This window comes from Oncorhynchus nerka, linkage group LG28, assembly GCF_034236695.1.
Source record: "Oncorhynchus nerka isolate Pitt River linkage group LG28, Oner_Uvic_2.0, whole genome shotgun sequence".
NCBI classification, from domain to species: Eukaryota; Metazoa; Chordata; class Actinopteri; order Salmoniformes; family Salmonidae; genus Oncorhynchus; species Oncorhynchus nerka.
The window spans coordinates 79,152,494-79,172,612 of record NC_088423.1 but is presented as its reverse complement, the minus strand read 5'-3'; the positions used below and the strand labels follow the sequence as shown (position 1 = coordinate 79,172,612).

The following is a 20,119-nucleotide window of genomic DNA, read 5'->3' as shown; positions in this document are numbered from 1 at the left end:
CGCTTTTGCGACTGCACGTGAAGAAACTTTTAAAGTTCTTGATCTTTTCCGTATTGACTGACCTTCATGTCTTAAAGAAAGATGGACTGTTGTTTCTCTTTGCTTATTTGAGCTGTTCTTGCCATAATATGGACTTGGTATTTTACCAAATAGGGCCATCTTCTGTAAACCCCCCTACCTTGTCACAACACAACTGATTGGCTCAAATTCATTAAGAAGGAAGTCAATTCCATAAATGACCGAAATGGTTTCCAGGTGACAACCTCAAAGCTGGTTGAGAGAATGCCAAGTGTGTGCAAAGCTGTGATCAAGGCAAAGGGTGGCTATTTGAAGAATCTCAAATATAAAATATATTTGTATTTGTTTAACACTTTTTAGGTTACTACATGTACATACTACCTCAACTAACCGGTGCCCCCGCACATTGACTCTGTACCGGCACCCCCTGTATATATTGTTATTTTTTACTGTTGCTCGTCAATTACTTGCTACTTTTATTTCTTATTCTTATCCGTATTTTTTTTTTAAACATCACTGTTGGTTAGGGGCTCGTATGTAAGCATTTCACTGTAAGTATTCGGCGAATGTGATTTGATTTCACATGTGTCATTTCATAGTTTTGACGTCTTCACTATTATTCTACAATGTAGAAAATAGTACAAATAAAGAAAAAGCCTGGAATGAGTAGGTGTGTCTAAACTTTTGTCTGGTACTGTAAGTCTCTAGGTTTGACTGGTACTGTAAGTCTCTAGGTTTGACTGGTACTGTACATCATGAACACAAAAACATCAAGAATGTGTTACTGCCTAGGAGACGTGCTGAGAGGCTTCAGCTTAATCTCCCTCTCTTCTCCCCACCCCCATTGTTGCACAGAGCTGAAAGAAATTGTATGAAGCTGTAGGAGACCCAGAATCTCTCGCTGCATTCTCTTGGGATGCCCAATCAGCACAGTTACGGTGTCTAGAATACCAATCACAATGTAAGAGCTTAAGAGAGCCGGGCCACAAGCATCCCACTGGGCACAAACGTCAATTCAACGTCTATTCCATGTTGGTTCAACGTCATTTTATTGAAATGAGGTGGAAACAATGTTGATTCAACCAGTGTGTGCTCAGTGGGATGTTGCTTACTGACTGACTGTGTGTGCTTATGTCTGCTGACCAATAAGGAAAGGCCTTATAGTCAGAACATAAAGACTAGCAAGCAACGCTCTGTACTGTAGCGGTTTGATGCAGAAATAGAAAAATAAGTTATTTCCCCACTTACTGTACCAGTGCTGACAAAGCTTACTACAACTCAAATATACTGAAAGCTGTTTCAACTGACCGCGAGTTAAAATAAGAAAAGAAAAAACAGAAAATGTAAGTTACAGGACATACAGCCTCCTAGGATCCGTCACATTGTATTTGTTTCAGGAAATCAACATTGACCAGAAGCAATATGGTTGTAGTATCACAGACAAATCACTGCTTCGACACACACACACACACACACACACACACACACACACACACACACACACACACACACTTATCTAGGTCATATCAATTTGGCATGCCAGTGTCAAAAGGCCTCATGATAACAACTGATTTACAGTGTAGACTGCATGACAGCCTAATACATATTCTATCAATATCAGGATTTGTATATATATATATATATATATATATATATATTGGTTTATCAATCACAACCAACTTCTGATTAGATATGACAATGGTAGCCTGCTAAACAAAGGCAAAGGAGAGGTTCTGCTGGCAAGTTGGTGATATCAGCTCGCATAACAAGGTAAATGTTGCCAAATGATAAGCGCTTACCTGTCATAACTCCATCGACTGTATGACATGTTCCTGTTGCTGCTGACTCCTTCCATGACTTCTATGGGGTGTTGCTAAATAGGGTTCAACGTGACACGAAAATAAAACCTGGGTTTAGATGCCACGCCGATATTTCCCACCAGTTCTAGCGTTTCCTCCTCGAACGAATGGGTTGAGTTGAGATGTGGTGCACATCGATTCAGGGACTCACTTTCTATAGGCTATACCATTTGGAATGTGAAGGGAAAAAATCAGTGCGCGCAAGTTGACAAGCTTGTCAATAATTTGACGAATGCATGGGTTACTCCATTTGCTGCGCGCACGCAGGCATGTTCCCGTCTATTTCGATTAAATACATCATCGCGTAATTTCCAGATCACAACGAGCAAAAACATCAAATTTCACTTGTATTTCATTAAAGTATGTATAGTCTCCATCCTCTGTAACAGTGTCCCCCAGATTGTAACGCCCGTTGGTCTCATCTGGTGATGACGTTGGAAAGGTGTAGCATTGTGATTTGAATTATTATCTGTATTTGTTGGCCTGCCATTCATTCCATTATTATTGAATTATTAATGGACAGTATTGAACTCTATCTCCTTGGGCATGATTGATAGCCTACACATGCTTACATATTCATGTTTTCTTCTGGTTGCACTGTAAATGAAAGATCATTTTCAGGCATATTCAAAGTGGTCAGAGCTATCTGTTGATATTTCTTGGCCGTGTATACCTACGTATTCTGGGGAGACATATCTTCTGTAAAAAAATTCTGGGATTTGTTTTCCAGCTCATCAAACATGGGACCAACACTTTACCTGTTGCGTTTATATTTTGGTTCAGTGTATACAGCCCACTCCTGCCGAGGCCAAGTCCAACTCATAAGATTTCACAACATTTCTAACAGCACAGCAGGATTGAAAGAGAGTGTGCGGATGAATAAAGGGGTCCCTCATTATCAGGTACATTGAAAGTTCACACAAAAAGCTGTGTCAGTGACAAGAATGAGGTAAACACATATAATGGTCATCAGATTTTCTAAAGCAGCTGGTTTGGATGCCTGCCTTCCGGACTGTGACTTTGAGCCAAATGCAAAGCGAGATCTTTCATTGGGACATTGAGAGAGATTGGGATCTGCCTAGGAAGTGTGGATGAGTGGGCACCCTCCCTCCCTTTCTCCTGCCAAACCCCAGTGTCAATGGATAGACGCTATGAGGGGGTGGCGGTGGACCTTGGCAGTCTCAATAGGGGTCCCTCAGAGGCATGTTGAATCAGACCCAGGCTCAATAGTAAAAGGGCTTGACTCCCTGACAACTGGGACAGGCAGCTCAGACAAACCGTGAGAGTTTAGGGATGTGCAGTAGCCCACTGAGTCACAACTTTAAAAAACACGAGCCAGCTGGGAAATTGTGTCCCAGTGAGCAGTTGAGATTATACAATGTCTTGTAACCTTTCCAAAGAAATCTCCCACTCCCCCCAGAGATACTCAGCATGACTGCTGATTGATGATGGTGCTGGCGAACGAGGAACAGAATTCCCTTTGATTTAATTAGGTGATTTGCAGTAATAAAGGGTGCCATTGAAATCCTTGTCCTTATTAGTGGCCACATTTTAGGCTTTTGAATACAGTAGAGTGAGTCAGCAAAACACAGGTGGAGGGTATGAAAACAAATGGTAACCAAGGGGATGCAGAAATCCATTTAAGAGAGTCACTCAAACATAAAATGCCTACAACAACATGATATTTGTGTATTTTGGGCTTTCATTACTATTCAATTCTGAGTTTTCAAGACAGGGTTCTAGTTTGAACCATGTTAAAACACAAGGAATATCATCCACCATCATCACTGATATGTGCAATCAACAGTTTTAGGACTTTAAGAGGCACTGCACTACCCAACATATATCCTATCTCGGCTCCCTCTAGTGTAGACAATGATTGAGAACAAATTAAGGAACAGGAGAGAGAGAGGAGAGAGAGATGACACGCAATAAGGTAATAGCGGTAAGTTCATCTCTCTCTAAAAAGCTCTGAAGATACCACAAAGCTCATATGTATGAGATGACTACCACCAAACTTAAACTCTCAGTGAAAGGATAGTAATATCCTGGCATTTTAACAGAGCTGGAATAATGCCCTCCCAACACGTACTATTTTCTCCATATCCCATTCCCTTAATCTGAAATGAGAAACTGTAGTATAGTTATACTCCGACCCTCTCACCTTTCATTTGTAGTGGAGACGATAATCACTGCAACAGATAGTAGATGGACACCACTGAGCACACACACAACTGTCGGTGTCACACCTTCTAATGAGCCACATGAATGTGTGTGCATAAGCACAGTGCTTGCAGTTGTGTGTCCATGTGGAAGAGATGCAGTATAGGCCACTGTGTGTTCATCTCTACAATGGAACCTCTGAGAGAAAAACAGACTGGAATGTTCCGTGATACTTCGGTGAGAAGACCTGGAGTTATTCACCCATTGTCAGAGATCTCTACTCCTCTCCCTACTTCAGTATTGCACCCTCAGAGCCCTGCACATCCTCTTCTCCGAGTACAGTATCTGTGTGCCTCTGACTGGAGTATAAATGTGGTTGAGAGAGAAGCCAGATGGATGTAGTATACTGTACAGTAGTATGCATCAGGAGGATCCATCTCTCTGTGCAGCCATAGCTGCTCTGTATCAAAGCAACAAGGATACTGTTGTGCTGCCAGTAAGGCACAGACCATTAAGGACATCCTATGGTCTCCCTCCCTACCCTGTGTATTTTGATCAAAGGCCTGCATTTGAGCGGAGGTCTACAGCCAACTGAGACATATCTCCAGACACAGCCTTGCATGCATTATTTATCTGAGAATTAAGGGGGAAATGTCTCCTGAGCCCAACTGCTGCCATGGCGCCTGGTCAAAGCCTTGCTTTCATTTCTGCCAGCAGATAGAAATGAATGAGATCCAGTTGATGAAAATAATGTCCTCTGCGTGACTTTTTAGGACCATTACAGATCAAACCTAACTCCAAAAATATAATCAGAGCTTATATCTGAGAAATGATTTGACAGCTGTGGGGTACAGAGGCCCAGCAGTGACAAATGTGTGCCCCCTGTGTCTCTTTCTAGGTACAGAGGCCTGGCCTGCAGTGACAAAACTGTCTCTGACTTGTGTAGTGACAGTAGATTGTTACAGCTGTTATGAATGAGTCCAAGCATAATGTGATTGGATTCCCATAGCCATCTGTTCCCCAATCAATACAATTCGTTAGATAATGTAGAACCAGTCAAAGGACAACAGATCATCTTGGTTTCCAGTAGCCGACACAGTAGATGTTCAGAGGCTATGCATTCAGACTCATGCACCACATCACGTAAGGATTTCTCCAGTATACATCCGTAGCAGTCAATGATACATTGTATGGTTATTTGGAGACAAAGCCAGGTAGAATGGTAATAGCATTTAAATGACTGTGCTTGACTTGAGTGCACTACACACTGTATTGTTTCCAGCCCAGCAACACCACACAGATGACTCAGAGTCAAGGCCACCGAGAACACACAGCCAAAAGTAGGAATTATCTTCAAGGGTTCTTTTCAAAGCAAATCGTACACAGTGATCCTCTGTTGATTTGTGAGACATTTGTGCAGGGTGCTATGGCAACCATGTCCCTGTCCTGCTCCCTCCCCTCCAGAGTTGTATTCTACATTCTGGAGACGGCCAATCAGATGTGAAGAACTGAAGTGCTGCCTGGCGTCTGACCCCATATTTCTGCTGTGATGATGGAGATGACAGGAATAACATGACCATCAGCCAGAGAGAGGTGAGCCACACGGGTACACTTACCCTCCATACAAGAACACATTTGTTCCTGTAAGGCAGATCTATCCAGCTGGAAGACAATAAGCTATAGTAGAATGAGTTACATCACCAATAAGACAGACATTTTCACGCAGACAGTTCAGAGGTGGTGCTAATGTTGGAATGTTATTAGTGAAGAGAGTGGTCCATCCCCATTATGACAACAGGTGTTCAGTTGGTATGAAATGATGGAATCTTCTCATCTTATTCCTCTTTGATTGGATACATCCATTTTCTCAAAGCAAAAATCTCAAAGCAATATCTGCCAACACAACTGTTATTGTTCCACCTCGCTTCACAATACAAGGTCAACAAAATATGAAGTTCACCAAATACAGGACTTCTCAAAAAAACAAAAACAAAAAGAATATTCGCTATTATAGTTGGCTGAATGACAGATTTTATTATAGCACCAGAAGCTATACATGGGGCAAGGGGCATGGACTTGAATAGAAAAACATATATGAATTGAATGTACTGTACATAAAGTCTGTCAAAAGACAGGAGGTGGTACATACAGACTCCACCATTGAGCAGAACACATGAATCTGTGACCCAAACATTGACCTAGAGAACAGTGAAGAGAAGAGTGAACGGCCTACCCACAATCCACCCTGCTAGTAGGTCAGGTGGGCTGAGTGGAGACGCTCAACCAACACATTGGTTGACATTTGCAGAATGGGCATTGTGCAAGGTAGTGGGGAATGGTCAAGGAAAATGTGTCACCAACACCAACTCTTGGAAGATTAGGCCAAATGAGGACCAATCAAGTCAAATCAAAACCATGAGAGGAGGAAAGGTTCTGGACCACAGGTTGGTCAAGAACCAATGTAGGCCTACAGTCTTCTTCAGTTCAAAACCAGCTAAGGGAATTATACATTCCTCTTTACATATACACACTGCTGTGCTGTGAGAGCATATTCACTTACAGACATATAAAAATACTTGTCAACTAGTTTGATAAGAAAATAATGTATAAAAGTATTTAAAAAAAAGTCCATCAAATAATCATTTTCGTATGCTTCTTTTTGTCTTATATTACATGATGATATAACAACACTACAATAGTTCATTGGTTTCTATTAAGCAGAAATACAGATCATATTGAAAAGGATGACAAGACAACAGAATGTGTGAATTGTCTTGATGTTAACTTTAAAGGTGAGAGGTCAGGTGATGTAACCTCCATGTGACTGTGGGAGTCATGGAAACAGCTCCAAACTGGCCCAGAGTCACACCAATAACCTTGGAGGACATGAACACATCTCCAAGAATAATTGAAGGCAGTGTGTAACAAACAACCATGTCATTGAAATGAAGTTACAGTTTGTTTATGAGTGAGCTTCAACAGCTCAATACCTCTGTCTACTTTAAGTAATAACTACGTTCCAAAAGAGAGCCAAATAGATGGTACAAAAATCAATGTTCCAACTGGGAGGGATTGATTTGAAAAGATATGTCAGAGAGGAACATTTCTGAAACTGGTCTGCTATTAAATTCATCATTACCAGTGAGGTACATAAATACTATCCATGGTCTCTTCTGCTCTGCTTGTCAAAGATTAAAAATATAAAGAGTTTAAAATGTTTAATTCTGATTAGGCCAACCTGACTCTGAGCTAGTCAACAACAACAGGTAAGAGTCAGAGAAGAGTTGTACAACTAAATAAATAAAACAGGTTTGATATCATGTTATTAGAAGCCTAAAGTCTATGAACCTTACAATGGAAATACAGTAAACATTCCATATTTGGCCAGTGAGATGAGTGCAGAATCCATAGACATAGAAATGGATCCGCTGACGACGCTGGAAAGTTAAGTTGTCATAATAACTTTAGGGCTAACTAGGTTTATACTGTACAGTGTACATACTTGTATACATGTTATGTTCATAGAAGTCAAACCAAACTCATCAACCTTACACGCTGTACTGTGGCGATTTAATAAATCATTACAAATGCGTTTTCAAAATCACAACAAATGTCACTTATGTACAGTAGCGGATGAGCACATGGAAGTAAAAACGGATATGACATGACATACACAGAGCTTCATAAGATCACCGCTCTATTCTGATGAGAAACTGGTAACTAGTAAACCTCTCACTGACATTCTGGATATATATATTTCTCATTCAATCTCGGCAAAAAGTACAAATGTCACTGCAAGGCAAGAAAAAGTCCTTCAGAATACAAAAAATGATATTGTTTAGCTGATTTAAGAGGCAATGTTTAGTGTTAGGACTTTTTCATATGAATTGAATTATTGTTGAAGGTCAAGTGGTGTTTTTTAACATTTGGCGTTGTCAGTTTCTTCTAGAAGTGAAGTCCGGGGGCAGGGGGGGCAGTAGTTCCTGGTAACTACCACAGGAACTTCTGTTGAAGTCATGCACGTGGAGAAGGCAGCGCTCAGTCATCCATACAGGATGTCATGTCAGGCAGGAGGCGGGGACTGGTGACAGCAGCTGGGTGAGTGACAGTGATAAGGCCCACTCAGACGATCACACAATGGCAGCCACTCTTGTCCTTTTCTTTCCGCGTGGGTTCTGGCGAGGGCGGGCATTCCTGTTCCTGGAATTTCCTGTGAGGAGAAAGTGCATTATTACGTTATGAGTAAGCAGAGATAGAAAGATTCTAACAAAATAATCTGACTCATTCAAGCAACAATTGTTTTGTTCTGGCTTTGAGTGTAGATGAGATCACATCCTGTCATTGACATTAGGGTATTCTCACATATGAAATTCGGTACTCTGGTTCAGTTTTCTGGATCGTTTGTGAGAATTCTACAGAATACGTTTTGATTTCACAAAACCTGTAAATAAAAGTTTCAGGGTGCAATTAGCAAGACGCACATTCTACATCAGTGTTTTCCAACCCCGGTCCTTCAGTACCCCCAACATTACACATGTTTATTGTAACCCCGGACAAGCACACCTGATTCAACTTGTTAACTAATCATCAAGCCCTCAATGCGTTGAATGAGGTGTGGTTGTCCAGGTCTACAATGAAACTGTGTAATGTTGGGGGTACTGGAGGACCATGGTTGGGAAACACTGTTCTACATGATGTTAGCAAGTTAGCTTGTTTAAAACGGGCAAAAAGTTCCACCTGGTACGGGCACTGCCACCTGGAACTCTAGTCCTGGGTCTTGAACCCGCTACTCACGCAGGACCAGGATTCGTTGCAGCTAGGGTTTGTTTCTGTTTCAAACGTGCTTTATAGCTCAGATCAGGGTACCAAACTTTCCAGGGTCCAGATCATAAGGGGATATGTGAAAGTGCCCTTAGTGACATTCCATGTGGAAGTATTGCATAAAGTACCCTTCAAATGTACTTGAGAAAGACAGACTAGTGCCAGTGAAGGAACAAAAGCTGAAACTACTTCTTTCCCTCAACCCATTGCCACTGTATTCAGGGAGGTATAGTGGGGTTGTGGTGCCACCTACAGTCATATAATGAATCCACCCACCTGATTACTCTAACTCTAAAGTCAGTAATGAATCCACCCACCTGATTACTCTAACCAACTCTACAGTCAGTAATGAATCCACCCACCTGATTACTCTAACCAACTCTACAGTCAGTAATGAATCCACCCACCTGATTACTCTAACCAACTCTAAAGTCAGTAATGAATCCACCCACCTGATTACTCTAACTCTAAAGTCAGTAATGAATCCACCCACCTGATTACTCTAACCAACTCTACAGTCAGTAATGAATCCACCCACCTGATTACTCTAACCAACTCTACAGTCAGTAATGAATCCACCCACCTGATTACTCTAACTCTAAAGTCAGTAATGAATCCACCCACCTGATTACTCTAACCAACTCTAAAGTCAGTAATGAATCCACCCACCTGATTACTCTAACTCTACAGTCATTAATGAATCCACCCACCTGATTACTCTAACCAACTCTACAGTCAGTAATGAATCCACCCACCTGATTACTCTAACCTGAAAGTCAGTAATGAATCCACCCACCTGATTACTCTAACTCGAAAGTCAGTAATGAATCCACCCACATGATTACTCTAACCAACTCTACAGTCAGTAATGAATCCACCCACCTGATTACTCTAACTCGAAAGTCAGTAATGAATCCACCCACCTGATTACTCTAACTCTACAGTCATTAATGAATCCACCCACCTGATTACTCTAACCAACTCTACAGTCAGTAATGAATCCACACACCTGATTGCTCTAACTAACTCTACAGTCAGTAATGAATCCACCCACATGATTACTCTAACCAACTCTAAAGTCAGTAATGAATCCACCCACATGATTACTCTAACCAACTCTAAAGTCAGTAATGAATCCACCCACATGATTACTCTAACTCTAAAGTCAGTAATGAATCCACCCACCTGATTACTCTAACCAACTCTAAAGTCAGTAATGAATCCACCCACCTGATTACTCTAACTCTACAGTCATTAATGAATCCACCCACCTGATTACTCTAACCAACTCTACAGTCAGTAATGAATCCACCCACATGATTACTCTAACTCTACAGTCAGTAATGAATCCATCCACCTGATTACTCTAACTAACTCTACAGTCAGTAATGAATCCACCCACATGATTACTCTAACTATAAAGTCGGTAATGAATCCACCCACCTGATTACTCTAACCAGCTCGTGGAAAGCCTGGTCTACATTCATACGGATTTTGGCTGAGGCCTCCATATACGTCACCTTGAGCTGTCTGGCCAGCTGCTGGCCCTCCTCCTGGGTCACCTGAAGGGAGGAAACAGGTACAGGGATAAATCGTAGATAAATAGCATGTACTCCTTGGCATCACCCTGTGCCCCAGCTGGGTGAAGACTTCACTTTAGGACCAATAGAACGGTTTCAAATTATCAAACAAGAATCAGGAAACTAGTGACATCTGCTGGTGAGGTTGAGAAGCACATGGGTCAGAGGGTTCACATCCAAGAGTGGGTCACTAAGAAATATGTAAACAATACAGCAAATGTATCACATTACATTTTACATTCAAATAGCACCTGATTTATATGTGCTTAGCTAGAATATTGTTGCTTCTGGTCCGTCCTAAACTATTATGACAAGATTAGAGACCAGGGCCCGTATCCACAAAGTGTCTCTGTGTAGGAGTGCTGATCTAGGATCAGTTTAGCCTTTTAGTTCATAATAAATAAGATTGTATGGACAGATCCTGGATTAGCACTCCTACTCTGAGATACTTTGTGGATACGGGCCCAGACCTCATTGCAAAATCATTTATTCTACTGTCCTAAAACAGCTGAACCCATTGAGTTGCCAGTAATGGGTAGAACTGAATCATACTTCTTAACCAATATGTTAAAGACCACATTTAGACTAATTCATTTGGATGAATCATATTGAGTTATCAATTTTAACAGAGGCCCCACATTATATTCAGCCAATAAAAATAATTATGACAGTAATTGATGTGATAAATGCATTTATATTTGCTCAGAAGAGAGAATGTGTTTTATTCCAGCAGGTGACAGTGTGGAGTCATGTGGGAAAGTAAACTGCAGCTGAAAGCCAATGAAGGCCATGGAATGAGCCCTCTCCTTTTCATACCCTTCCTCCCTCTTTTCCTCTGTCCCACAATGTTTTTATTGGTCACCTTCTCTTACTCTCTTTTTCCTCACTCCCTCTTTGTCTACCCAAATAGCTCCAGCCACCACCACCACTATCCATTTTCACATTTCAAAATGTAAATTAGAAATGACACATTTTTAAAGCTTGTTGCTTTATATTTCAAGACTAGTCATTCAACTGAGACTGCTCTTCTCTGTATCACGGAGGCGCTCCGCACTGCTAAAGCTAACTCTCTCTCCTCTGCTCTCATCCTTCTAGACCTATCGGCTGCCTTCGATACTGTGAACCATCAGATCCTCCTCTCCACCCTCTCCGAGTTGGGCATCTCCGGCGCGGCCCACGCTTGGATTGCGTCCTACCTGACAGGTCGCTCCTACCAGGTGGCGTGGCGAGAATCTGTCTCCTCACCACGCGCTCTCACCACTGGCGTCCCCCAGGGCTCTGTTCTAGGCCCTCTCCTATTCTCGCTATACACCAAGTCACTTGGCTCTGTCATAACCTCACATGTTCTCTCCTATCATTGCTATGCAGACGACACACAATTAATCTTCTCCTTTCCCCCTTCTGATGACCAGGTGGCGAATCGCATCTCTGCATGTCTGGCAGACATATCAGTGTGGATGACGGATCACCACCTCAAGCTGAACCTCGGCAAGACGGAGCTGCTCTTCCTCCCGGGAAGGACTGCCCGTTCCATGATCTCGCCATCACGGTTGACAACTCCATTGTGTCCTCCTCCCAGAGCGCTAAGAACCTTGGCGTGATCCTGGACAACACCCTGTCGTTCTCAACTAACATCAAGGCGGTGGCCCGTTCCTGTAGGTTCATGCTCTACAACATCCGCAGAGTACGACCCTGCCTCACACAGGAAGCGGCGCAGGTCCTAATCCAGGCACTTGTCATCTCCCGTCTGGATTACTGCAACTCGCTGTTGGCTGGGCTCCCTGCCTGTGCCATTAAACCCCTACAACTCATCCAGAACGCCGCAGCCCGTCTGGTGTTCAACCTTCCCAAGTTCTCTCACGTCACCCCGCTCCTCCGCTCTCTCCACTGGCTTCCAGTTGAAGCTCGCATCCGCTACAAGACCATGGTGCTTGCCTACGGAGCTGTGAGGGGAACGGCACCTCAGTACCTCCAGGCTCTGATCAGGCCCTACACCCAAACAAGGGCACTGCGTTCATCCACCTCTGGCCTGCTCGCCTCCCTACCACTGAGGAAGTACAGTTCCCGCGCAGCCCAGTCAAAACTGTTCGCTGCTCTGGCCCCCCAATGGTGGAACAAACTCCCTCACGACGCCAGGACAGCGGAGTCAATCACCACCTTCCGGAGACACCTGAAACCCCACCTCTTTCAGGAATACCTAGGATAGGATAAAGTAATCCTTCTCACCCCCCTTAAAAGGTTTAGATGCACTATTGTAAAGTGGCTGTTCCACTGGATGTCTTAAGGTGAACGCACCAATTTGTAAGTCGCTCTGGATAAGAGCGTCTGCTAAATGACTTAAATGTAAAATGTAAATGTATGTGTATTTGAGTTGAGGCCTCTGGGCCATTAGGATGACTGCTACTTACCTGTCTCTGGAGCTCCAGATCAGCTTTATTGCCTACAAGGATCATGGGAAATTCATCACGGTCTTTGACTCTGAGGATCTGTCTTTGGAATTTGTAGATTTCTTCAAAGCTGTGAAACATAAAGCACGCAGCATCACTCAATGCCCCCAGTAAACTCTACACCTTACCCAGCCAGAAGGGAGCTTGAGCTTGATTACAACACCAAACTGTGACATAGAGCTCAGACATAAAGATAAAGCTGAGATAAAGCTGGTGCCTCTGTGGACCTCCCAGGAATGTTGTCTCACAGCCACAAAAAATGAACCCCCCCTGCCCTCCCCTCCCCCACTGCACCCAGGCAGACGGGATTGACGTCTCTGTGAGGGGTAGCCCTAAGCAGGTCTGTCCCTAGCCCTAAGCAGGTCTGTCCCTTTAACCAGAGCTTTGCTCCCCGTTGACTTGAAAGGCTTTTAGTGTAATACAAATATCATGCTAACTGTTTGAAACAAACGCCATACATAGAAATATCCCCCAGAGAAAAAGGGAAACAGAATGTAACCACAAACCCAGGAGTGTGTTCTAGTGAATGGCTGCCGGCGGGCAGCTTGGTGAGCACATAGTAAATCTGGAGAGCCTTGACTAACGTAAATGGAGGAAGGAAAGACTGTTTACAGCAGGGAGAGAGGGGACTCTGAGGGGTGGGTTGAGACACACCACCATCACATTGTTGCACAGGGACCAGAGGGGTGACAAGGGCCCAAAGACTGCCGACCACAGCACTACAGGACAGCACATATAGAGGGGATGCATTCATTCTCATGCAGGTGATTTAATGCAGGGTTTTTACACAGAAAACCAAAGCCTGTAAAGAGGTGGATGTTGAAAGAGAGGTATATGAGCAGAGGAGAACAAAAGAGAATGACGACACAGGTTGGCAAGAACGGAAGTGTGGGAGAACAAGAGAGAGTGAGTGAGAGAGATGTATGTGTTTAGCATGAGAGGGAGAGCGAGAGAGAGGAGCAGGCAGACAGAGGGAGAAAGTGAGCGATAGAGAGAAATGTAGACCAAGATAGGTGCAGATAGAGAGACGTGCAGACAGAGAGAGAGTGAGAGAGAGGAAAGGGAAAACAGAGATAGGTGCAGACAGAGAGAGAGGGACAGTCAGGCAGACACAGAGAGAGGGACAGTCAGGCAGACACAGAGAGAGGGACAGTCAGGCAGACACAGAGAGAGGGACAGTCAGGCAGACACAGAGAGAGGGACAGTCAGGCAGACACAGAGAGAGGGACAGTCAGGCAGACACAGAGAGAGGGACAGTCAGGCAGACACAGAGAGAGTGACAGTCAGGCAGACACAGAGAGAGGGACAGTCAGGCAGACACAGAGAGAGGGACAGTCAGGCAGACACAGAGAGAGTGACAGTCAGGCAGACACAGAGAGAGGGACAGTCAGGCAGACACAGAGAGAGGGACAGTCAGGCAGACACAGAGAGAGGGACAGTCAAGCAGACACAGAGAGAGGGACAGTCAGGCAGACACAGAGAGAGGGACAGTCAGGCAGACAAAGAGAGAGGGACAGTCAGGCAGACACAGAGAGAGGGACAGTCAGGCAGACACAGAGAGAGGGACAGTCAGGCAGACAAAGAGAGAGGGACAGTCAGGCAGACACAGAGAGAGGGACAGTCTGGCAGACACAGAGAGAGTGACAGTCAGGCAGACACAGAGAGAGGGACAGTCAGGCAGACACAGAGAGAGGGACAGTCAGGCAGACACAGAGAGAGGGACAGTCAGGCAGACACAGAGAGAGGGACAGTCAGGCAGACACAGAGAGAGGGACAGTCAGGCAGACACAGAGAGAGGGACAGTCAGGCAGACACAGAGAGAGTGACAGTCAGGCAGACAGAGAGAGGCACAGACAGATAGAGAGGCAGCGTGGGGGCGACACGTGACTGGGTTGTCACTCACCTTCCTCTGTCAGTGACTGAGAAGACAAGCAGGAAGCCCTCCCCTGTCCTCATGTATTGTTCTCTCATGGCTCCAAACTCTTCCTGTCCGGCCGTGTCCAGGACTAACAAACACAGGGACAGACACGTTAGACACACACACACACACCACACAGTAGCACTTCTCCTGAAAAAGGTACTGTACAAAACTAAACCCTCCAAGAGAACAGTAATCTCTTGTGAAGGCTGGAATTTCTCAATGAACATTAGTGTTGTGGTCAGATTTGTTTGTTTACAGGCTGAGGGTCTATACTTACTGTCAAGCCGGGCCGCCCTCTCGTCAATGACACACTGCTTCGTATACGAGTCTTCAATCGTGGGATCATAGTCAGTGACGAAGTAGGACTGGAGAGAGAAAGAGGGAGAGTGAACATGGTGTACAGTAAGGACTGAGGAGACATACAGCAGAGAAGGCAGTGAGATAAACAACTGGCTTTGGCTCGGTCTTCTAGAGAGTAAACACTCCATCCATTTGTGTTGTTCAGTAACTCGTTGACCTCTACACTCCTATGCAGCATGCAGGAGGTAAACACATAATCCTGACCCGTGTGTTGTGAAAGCCAGGGTAAATACGGACTCACATAACCACTCCACTGTTTCTGAGGGCCACAGGAAAACGAGGTCATCTGGAGTGTTCATGACCAAAACACTGCTAATGTCACTGGCACTTCTGTCGCCACTATTCCAACAATGACACTAATTAGCCATCTTCCAGAGGCTGGTAATGAAGCAGTGACTGGGACTGCCTGTCTGTAGGTAGAGACGGGGCTTGAAGCTGTGCATTTTATTAAATTTTCTCTGCATGTTTTGTAGGCATCTCCTGTGGGACTAGTTAAGTGACAGCTGAGAACGACATACAATGCATGTCCTATATCAGAGCGGAACACAGTGCACTGGCTCCATGTGGACAGGAGGGGTGGACTCACTGCTGAGAACAACATACAACGCATGTCCTATATCAGAGCGGAACACAGTGCACTGGCTCCATGTGGACAGGAGGGGTGGACTCACTGCTGAGAACAACATACAACGCATGTCCTATATCAGAGCGGAACACAGTGCACTGGCTCCATGTGGACAGGAGGGGTGGACTCACTGCTGAGAACAACATACAACGCATGTCCTATATCAGAGCGGAACACAGTGCACTGGCTCCATGTGGACAGGAGGGGTGGACTCACTGCTGAGAACAACATACAACGCATGTCCTATATCAGAGTGGAACACAGTGCACTGGCTCCATGTGGACAGGAGGGGTGGACTCACTGCTGAGAACAACATACAACGCATGTCCTATATCAGAGCGGAACACAGTGCACTGGCTCCATGTGGACAGGAGGGGTGGACTCACTGCTGAGAACAACATACAACGCATGTCCTATATCAGAGCGGAACACAGTGCACTGGCTCCATGTGGACAGGAGGGGTGGACTCACTGCTGAGAACAACATACAACGCATGTCCTATATCAGAGTGGAACACAGTGCACTGGCTCCATGTGGACAGGAGGGGTGGACTCACTGCTGAGAACAACATACAACGCATGTCCTATATCAGAGCGGAACACAGTGCACTGGCTCCATGTGGACAGGAGGGTGGACTCACTGCTGAGAACAACATACAACGCATGTCCTATATCAGAGCGGAACACAGTGCACTGGCTCCATGTGGACAGGAGGGGTGGACTCACTGCTGAGAACAACATACAACGCATGTCCTATATCAGAGTGGAACACAGTGCACTGGCTCCATGTGGACAGGAGGGGTGGACTCACTGCTGAGAACAACATACAACGCATGTCCTATATCAGAGCGGAACACAGTGCACTGGCTCCATGTGGACAGGAGGGGTGGACTCACTGCTGAGAACAACATACAACGCATGTCCTATATCAGAGCGGAACACAGTGCACTGGCTCCATGTGGACAGGAGGGGTGGACTCACTGCTGAGAACAACATACAACGCATGTCCTATATCAGAGTGGAACACAGTGCACTGGCTCCATGTGGACAGGAGGGGTGGACTCACTGCTGAGAACAACATTATGTCACTACAGGTAAAAAATACATTTACATTTGAGTCATTTAGCAGATGCTCTTATCCAGAGAAACTTACAAGAGCAATTAGGGTTGCAAGTTCAAATCCCCGAGCTGACAAGGTACAAATCTGTCGTTGTTCAAACCCCCGAGCTGACAAGGTACAAATCTGTCGTTGTTCAAACCCCCGAGCTGACAAGGTACAAATCTGTCGTTGTTCAAACCCCCGAGCGGACAAGGTACAAATCTGTCGTTGTTCAAACCCCCGAGCGGACAAGGTACAAATCTGTCGTTGTTCAAACCCCCGAGCGGACAAGGTACAAATCTGTCGTTGTTCAAACCCCCGAGCTGACAAGGTACAAATCTGTCGTTGTTCAAACCCCCGAGCTGACAAGGTACAAATCTGTCGTTGTTCAAACCCCCGAGCTGACAAGGTACAAATCTGTCGTTGTTCAAACCCCCGAGCTGACAAGGTACAAATCTGTCGTTGTTCAAACCCCCGAGCTGACAAGGTACAAATCTGTCGTTGTTCAAACCCCCGAGCTGACAAGGTACAAATCTGTCGTTGTTCAAACCCCCGAGTTGACAAGGTACAAATCTGTCGTTGTTCAAACCCCCGAGCGGACAAGGTACAAATCTGTCGTTGTTCAAACCCCCGAGCGGACAAGGTACAAATCTGTCGTTGTTCAAACCCCCGAGCTGACAAGGTACAAATCTGTCGTTGTTCAAACCCCCGAGCGGACAAGGTACAAATCTGTCGTTGTTCAAACCCCCGAGCTGACAAGGTACAAATCTGTCGTTGTTCAAACCCCCGAGCTGACAAGGTACTAATCTGTCGTTGTTCAAATCCCCGAGCTGACAAGGTACAAATCTGTCGTTGTTCAAATCCCCGAGCTGACAAGGTACAAATCTGTCGTTGTTCAAATCCCCGAGCTGACAAGGTACAAATCTGTCGTTGTTCAAACCCCCGAGCTGACAAGGTACAAATCTGTCGTTGTTCAAACCCCCGAGCTGACAAGGTACAAATCTGTCGTTGTTCAAACCCCCGAGCGGACAAGGTACAAATTTGTCGTTGTTCAAACCCCCGAGCGGACAAGGTACAAATCTGTCGTTGTTCAAACCCCCGAGCTGACAAGGTACAAATCTGTCGTTGTTCAAATCCCCGAGCTGACAAGGTACAAATCTGTCGTTGTTCAAACCCCCGAGCTGACAAGGTACAAATCTGTCGTTGTTCAAACCCCCGAGCTGACAAGGTACAAATCTGTCGTTGTTCAAACCCCCGAGCTGACAAGGTACAAATCTCTCATTGTTCAAACCCCCGAGCTGACAAGGTACAAATCTGTCGTTCTGCCCCTGAACAAGTTCAAATCCCCGAGCTGACAAGGTACAAATCTGTCGTTGTTCAAACCCCCGAGCTGACAAGGTACAAATCTGTCGTTGTTCAAACCCCCGAGCTGACAAGGTACAAATCTGTCGTTGTTCAAACCCCCGAGCTGACAAGGTACAAATCTCTCGTTGTTCAAATCCCCGAGCTGACAAGGTACAAATCTGTCGTTCTGCCCCTGAACAAGTTCAAACCCCCGAGCTGACAAGGTACAAATCTGTCGTTGTTCAAACCCCCGAGCTGACAAGGTACAAATCTGTCGTTGTTCAAATCCCCGAGCTGACAAGGTACAAATCTGTCCTTCTGCCCCTGAACAGGCAGTTAACCCACTGTTCATAGGCCATCATTGAAAATAAGAATTTGTTCTTAACTGACTTGACTAGTTAAATAAAGGTAAAGTTAAAAAAGGGCACATTGACAGATTTTTCACCTAGTAGGCTCAGGGATTTGAACCACCAACCTTTCGGTTACTGGCCTAACACTCTTAACCGCTAGGCTACCATGAATAAAACAGTCTAAGTTTGTTCCAATGCATGAATCATCTTTCCATTTTAAATAAATGGTTGTGACAGGAGTGGATCTAATCTGGTAGTGGATTAAATCAGTGTATGTGTATTGATTCATGGCACATGGCCACCTGTTTGACTGTTAAAATATGCATTGTCTTTTTCAGTTAATCCACCGATGCAGATGGAAATATACTGCCTTCTCTCCCTCAATAAACCCATTTCTTACTACCTACTCCACACACTCTCCAACTCTCTCACATGCATTATTTCATACAAATACCCTTTTCTCTCCATATTTCTCTGTTGCACACATAAACTCGCCCCTTCCCATACTATCTGTCTCTCTCTCACCCGAGCTCATTCCTTCTCTCTCCCCATGCCTCTCCCTTTCTCCCCATGCCTCTCCCTCTCTCCCCATGCCTCTCCCTTTCTCCCCATGCCTCTCCCTTTCTCCCCATGCCTCTCCCTTTCTCCCCATGCCTCCCTATCCCCCATGCCTCTCCCTTTCTCCCCATGCCTCTCCCTATCCCCCATAACTCTCCCTCTCCCCCATGCCTCTCCCTCTCCCCCATGCCTCTCCCTCTCCCCCATGCCTCTCCCTCTCCCCCATGCCTCTCCCTATCCCCCCATGCCTCTCCCTCTCCCCCATGCCTCTCCCTATCCCCCATGCCTCTCCCTATCCCCCATGCCTCTCCCTATCCCCCATGCCTCTCCCTATCCCCCATGCCTCTCCCTATCCCCCATGCCTCTACCACCATGCCTCTCCCGCCATGCCTCTCCCTATCCCCCATGCCTCTCCCTCTCCCTCATGTCTCCCCCTCTCCCCATGCCTCTCCCTATCCCCCCCCCCATGCCTCTCCCTCTCCCCCATGCCTCTCCCTATCCCCCATGCCTCTCCCTCTCCCCCATGCCTCTCCCTATCCCCCAATGCCTCTCCCTCTCTCCCCATGCCTTTCCCTCAACCCCCATGCCTCTCCCTCTCTCGTCATGCCTCTCCCTCTCATGTCTCTCCCTCTCCCCCATTCCTCTCCCTATCCCCCATGCCTCTCCCTATCCCCCCATGCCTCTCCCTATCCCCCATGCCTCTCCCTATCCCCCAATGCCTCTCCCTCTCTCCCCATGCCTTTCCCTCAACCCCCATGCCTCTCCCTCTCTCGTCATGCCTCTCCCTCTCCCCCATGCCTCTCCCTATCCACCCATGCCTCTCCCTCAACCCTCATGTCTCTCCCTCTCTCGTCATGCCTCTCCCTCTCCCCCATGCCTCTCCCTATCCCCCATGCCTCTCCCTCTCCCTATCCTCCCATGCCTCTCCCTCTCCCCCATGCCTCTCCCTCAACCCTCATGTCTCTCCCTATCCCC

At 45.7% G+C, this 20,119-nt stretch overlaps 2 protein-coding genes across 2 annotated transcripts in view; both read right to left on the bottom strand.

Annotated features, from left to right (window-relative positions):
- Nucleotides 1-2,129, bottom strand: part of LOC115112447 (tubby protein homolog) — a 107,506-nt gene extending 105,377 nt beyond the window's left edge. Inside the window, exon 1 of the mRNA XM_065012575.1 lies at nt 1,818-2,129. Coding sequence (XP_064868647.1) covers nt 1,818-1,873 — 56 coding nt within the window. The 5' untranslated portion in view covers nt 1,874-2,129. The remainder of the gene's footprint in view (nt 1-1,817) is intronic.
- A 3,925-nt stretch (nt 2,130-6,054) lies between these two features.
- The window catches only part of LOC115112448 (ras-related protein R-Ras2), a 52,137-nt gene continuing 38,072 nt past the window's right edge, over nt 6,055-20,119 (bottom strand). The window contains exons 2-6 of the mRNA XM_065013149.1: nt 15,087-15,174; nt 14,792-14,894; nt 12,850-12,958; nt 10,305-10,423; nt 6,055-8,250 (exon numbers count right to left, since the gene is read on the bottom strand). Coding sequence (XP_064869221.1) covers nt 8,163-8,250; nt 10,305-10,423; nt 12,850-12,958; nt 14,792-14,894; nt 15,087-15,174 — 507 coding nt within the window. The 3' untranslated portion in view covers nt 6,055-8,162. The remainder of the gene's footprint in view (nt 8,251-10,304; nt 10,424-12,849; nt 12,959-14,791; nt 14,895-15,086; nt 15,175-20,119) is intronic.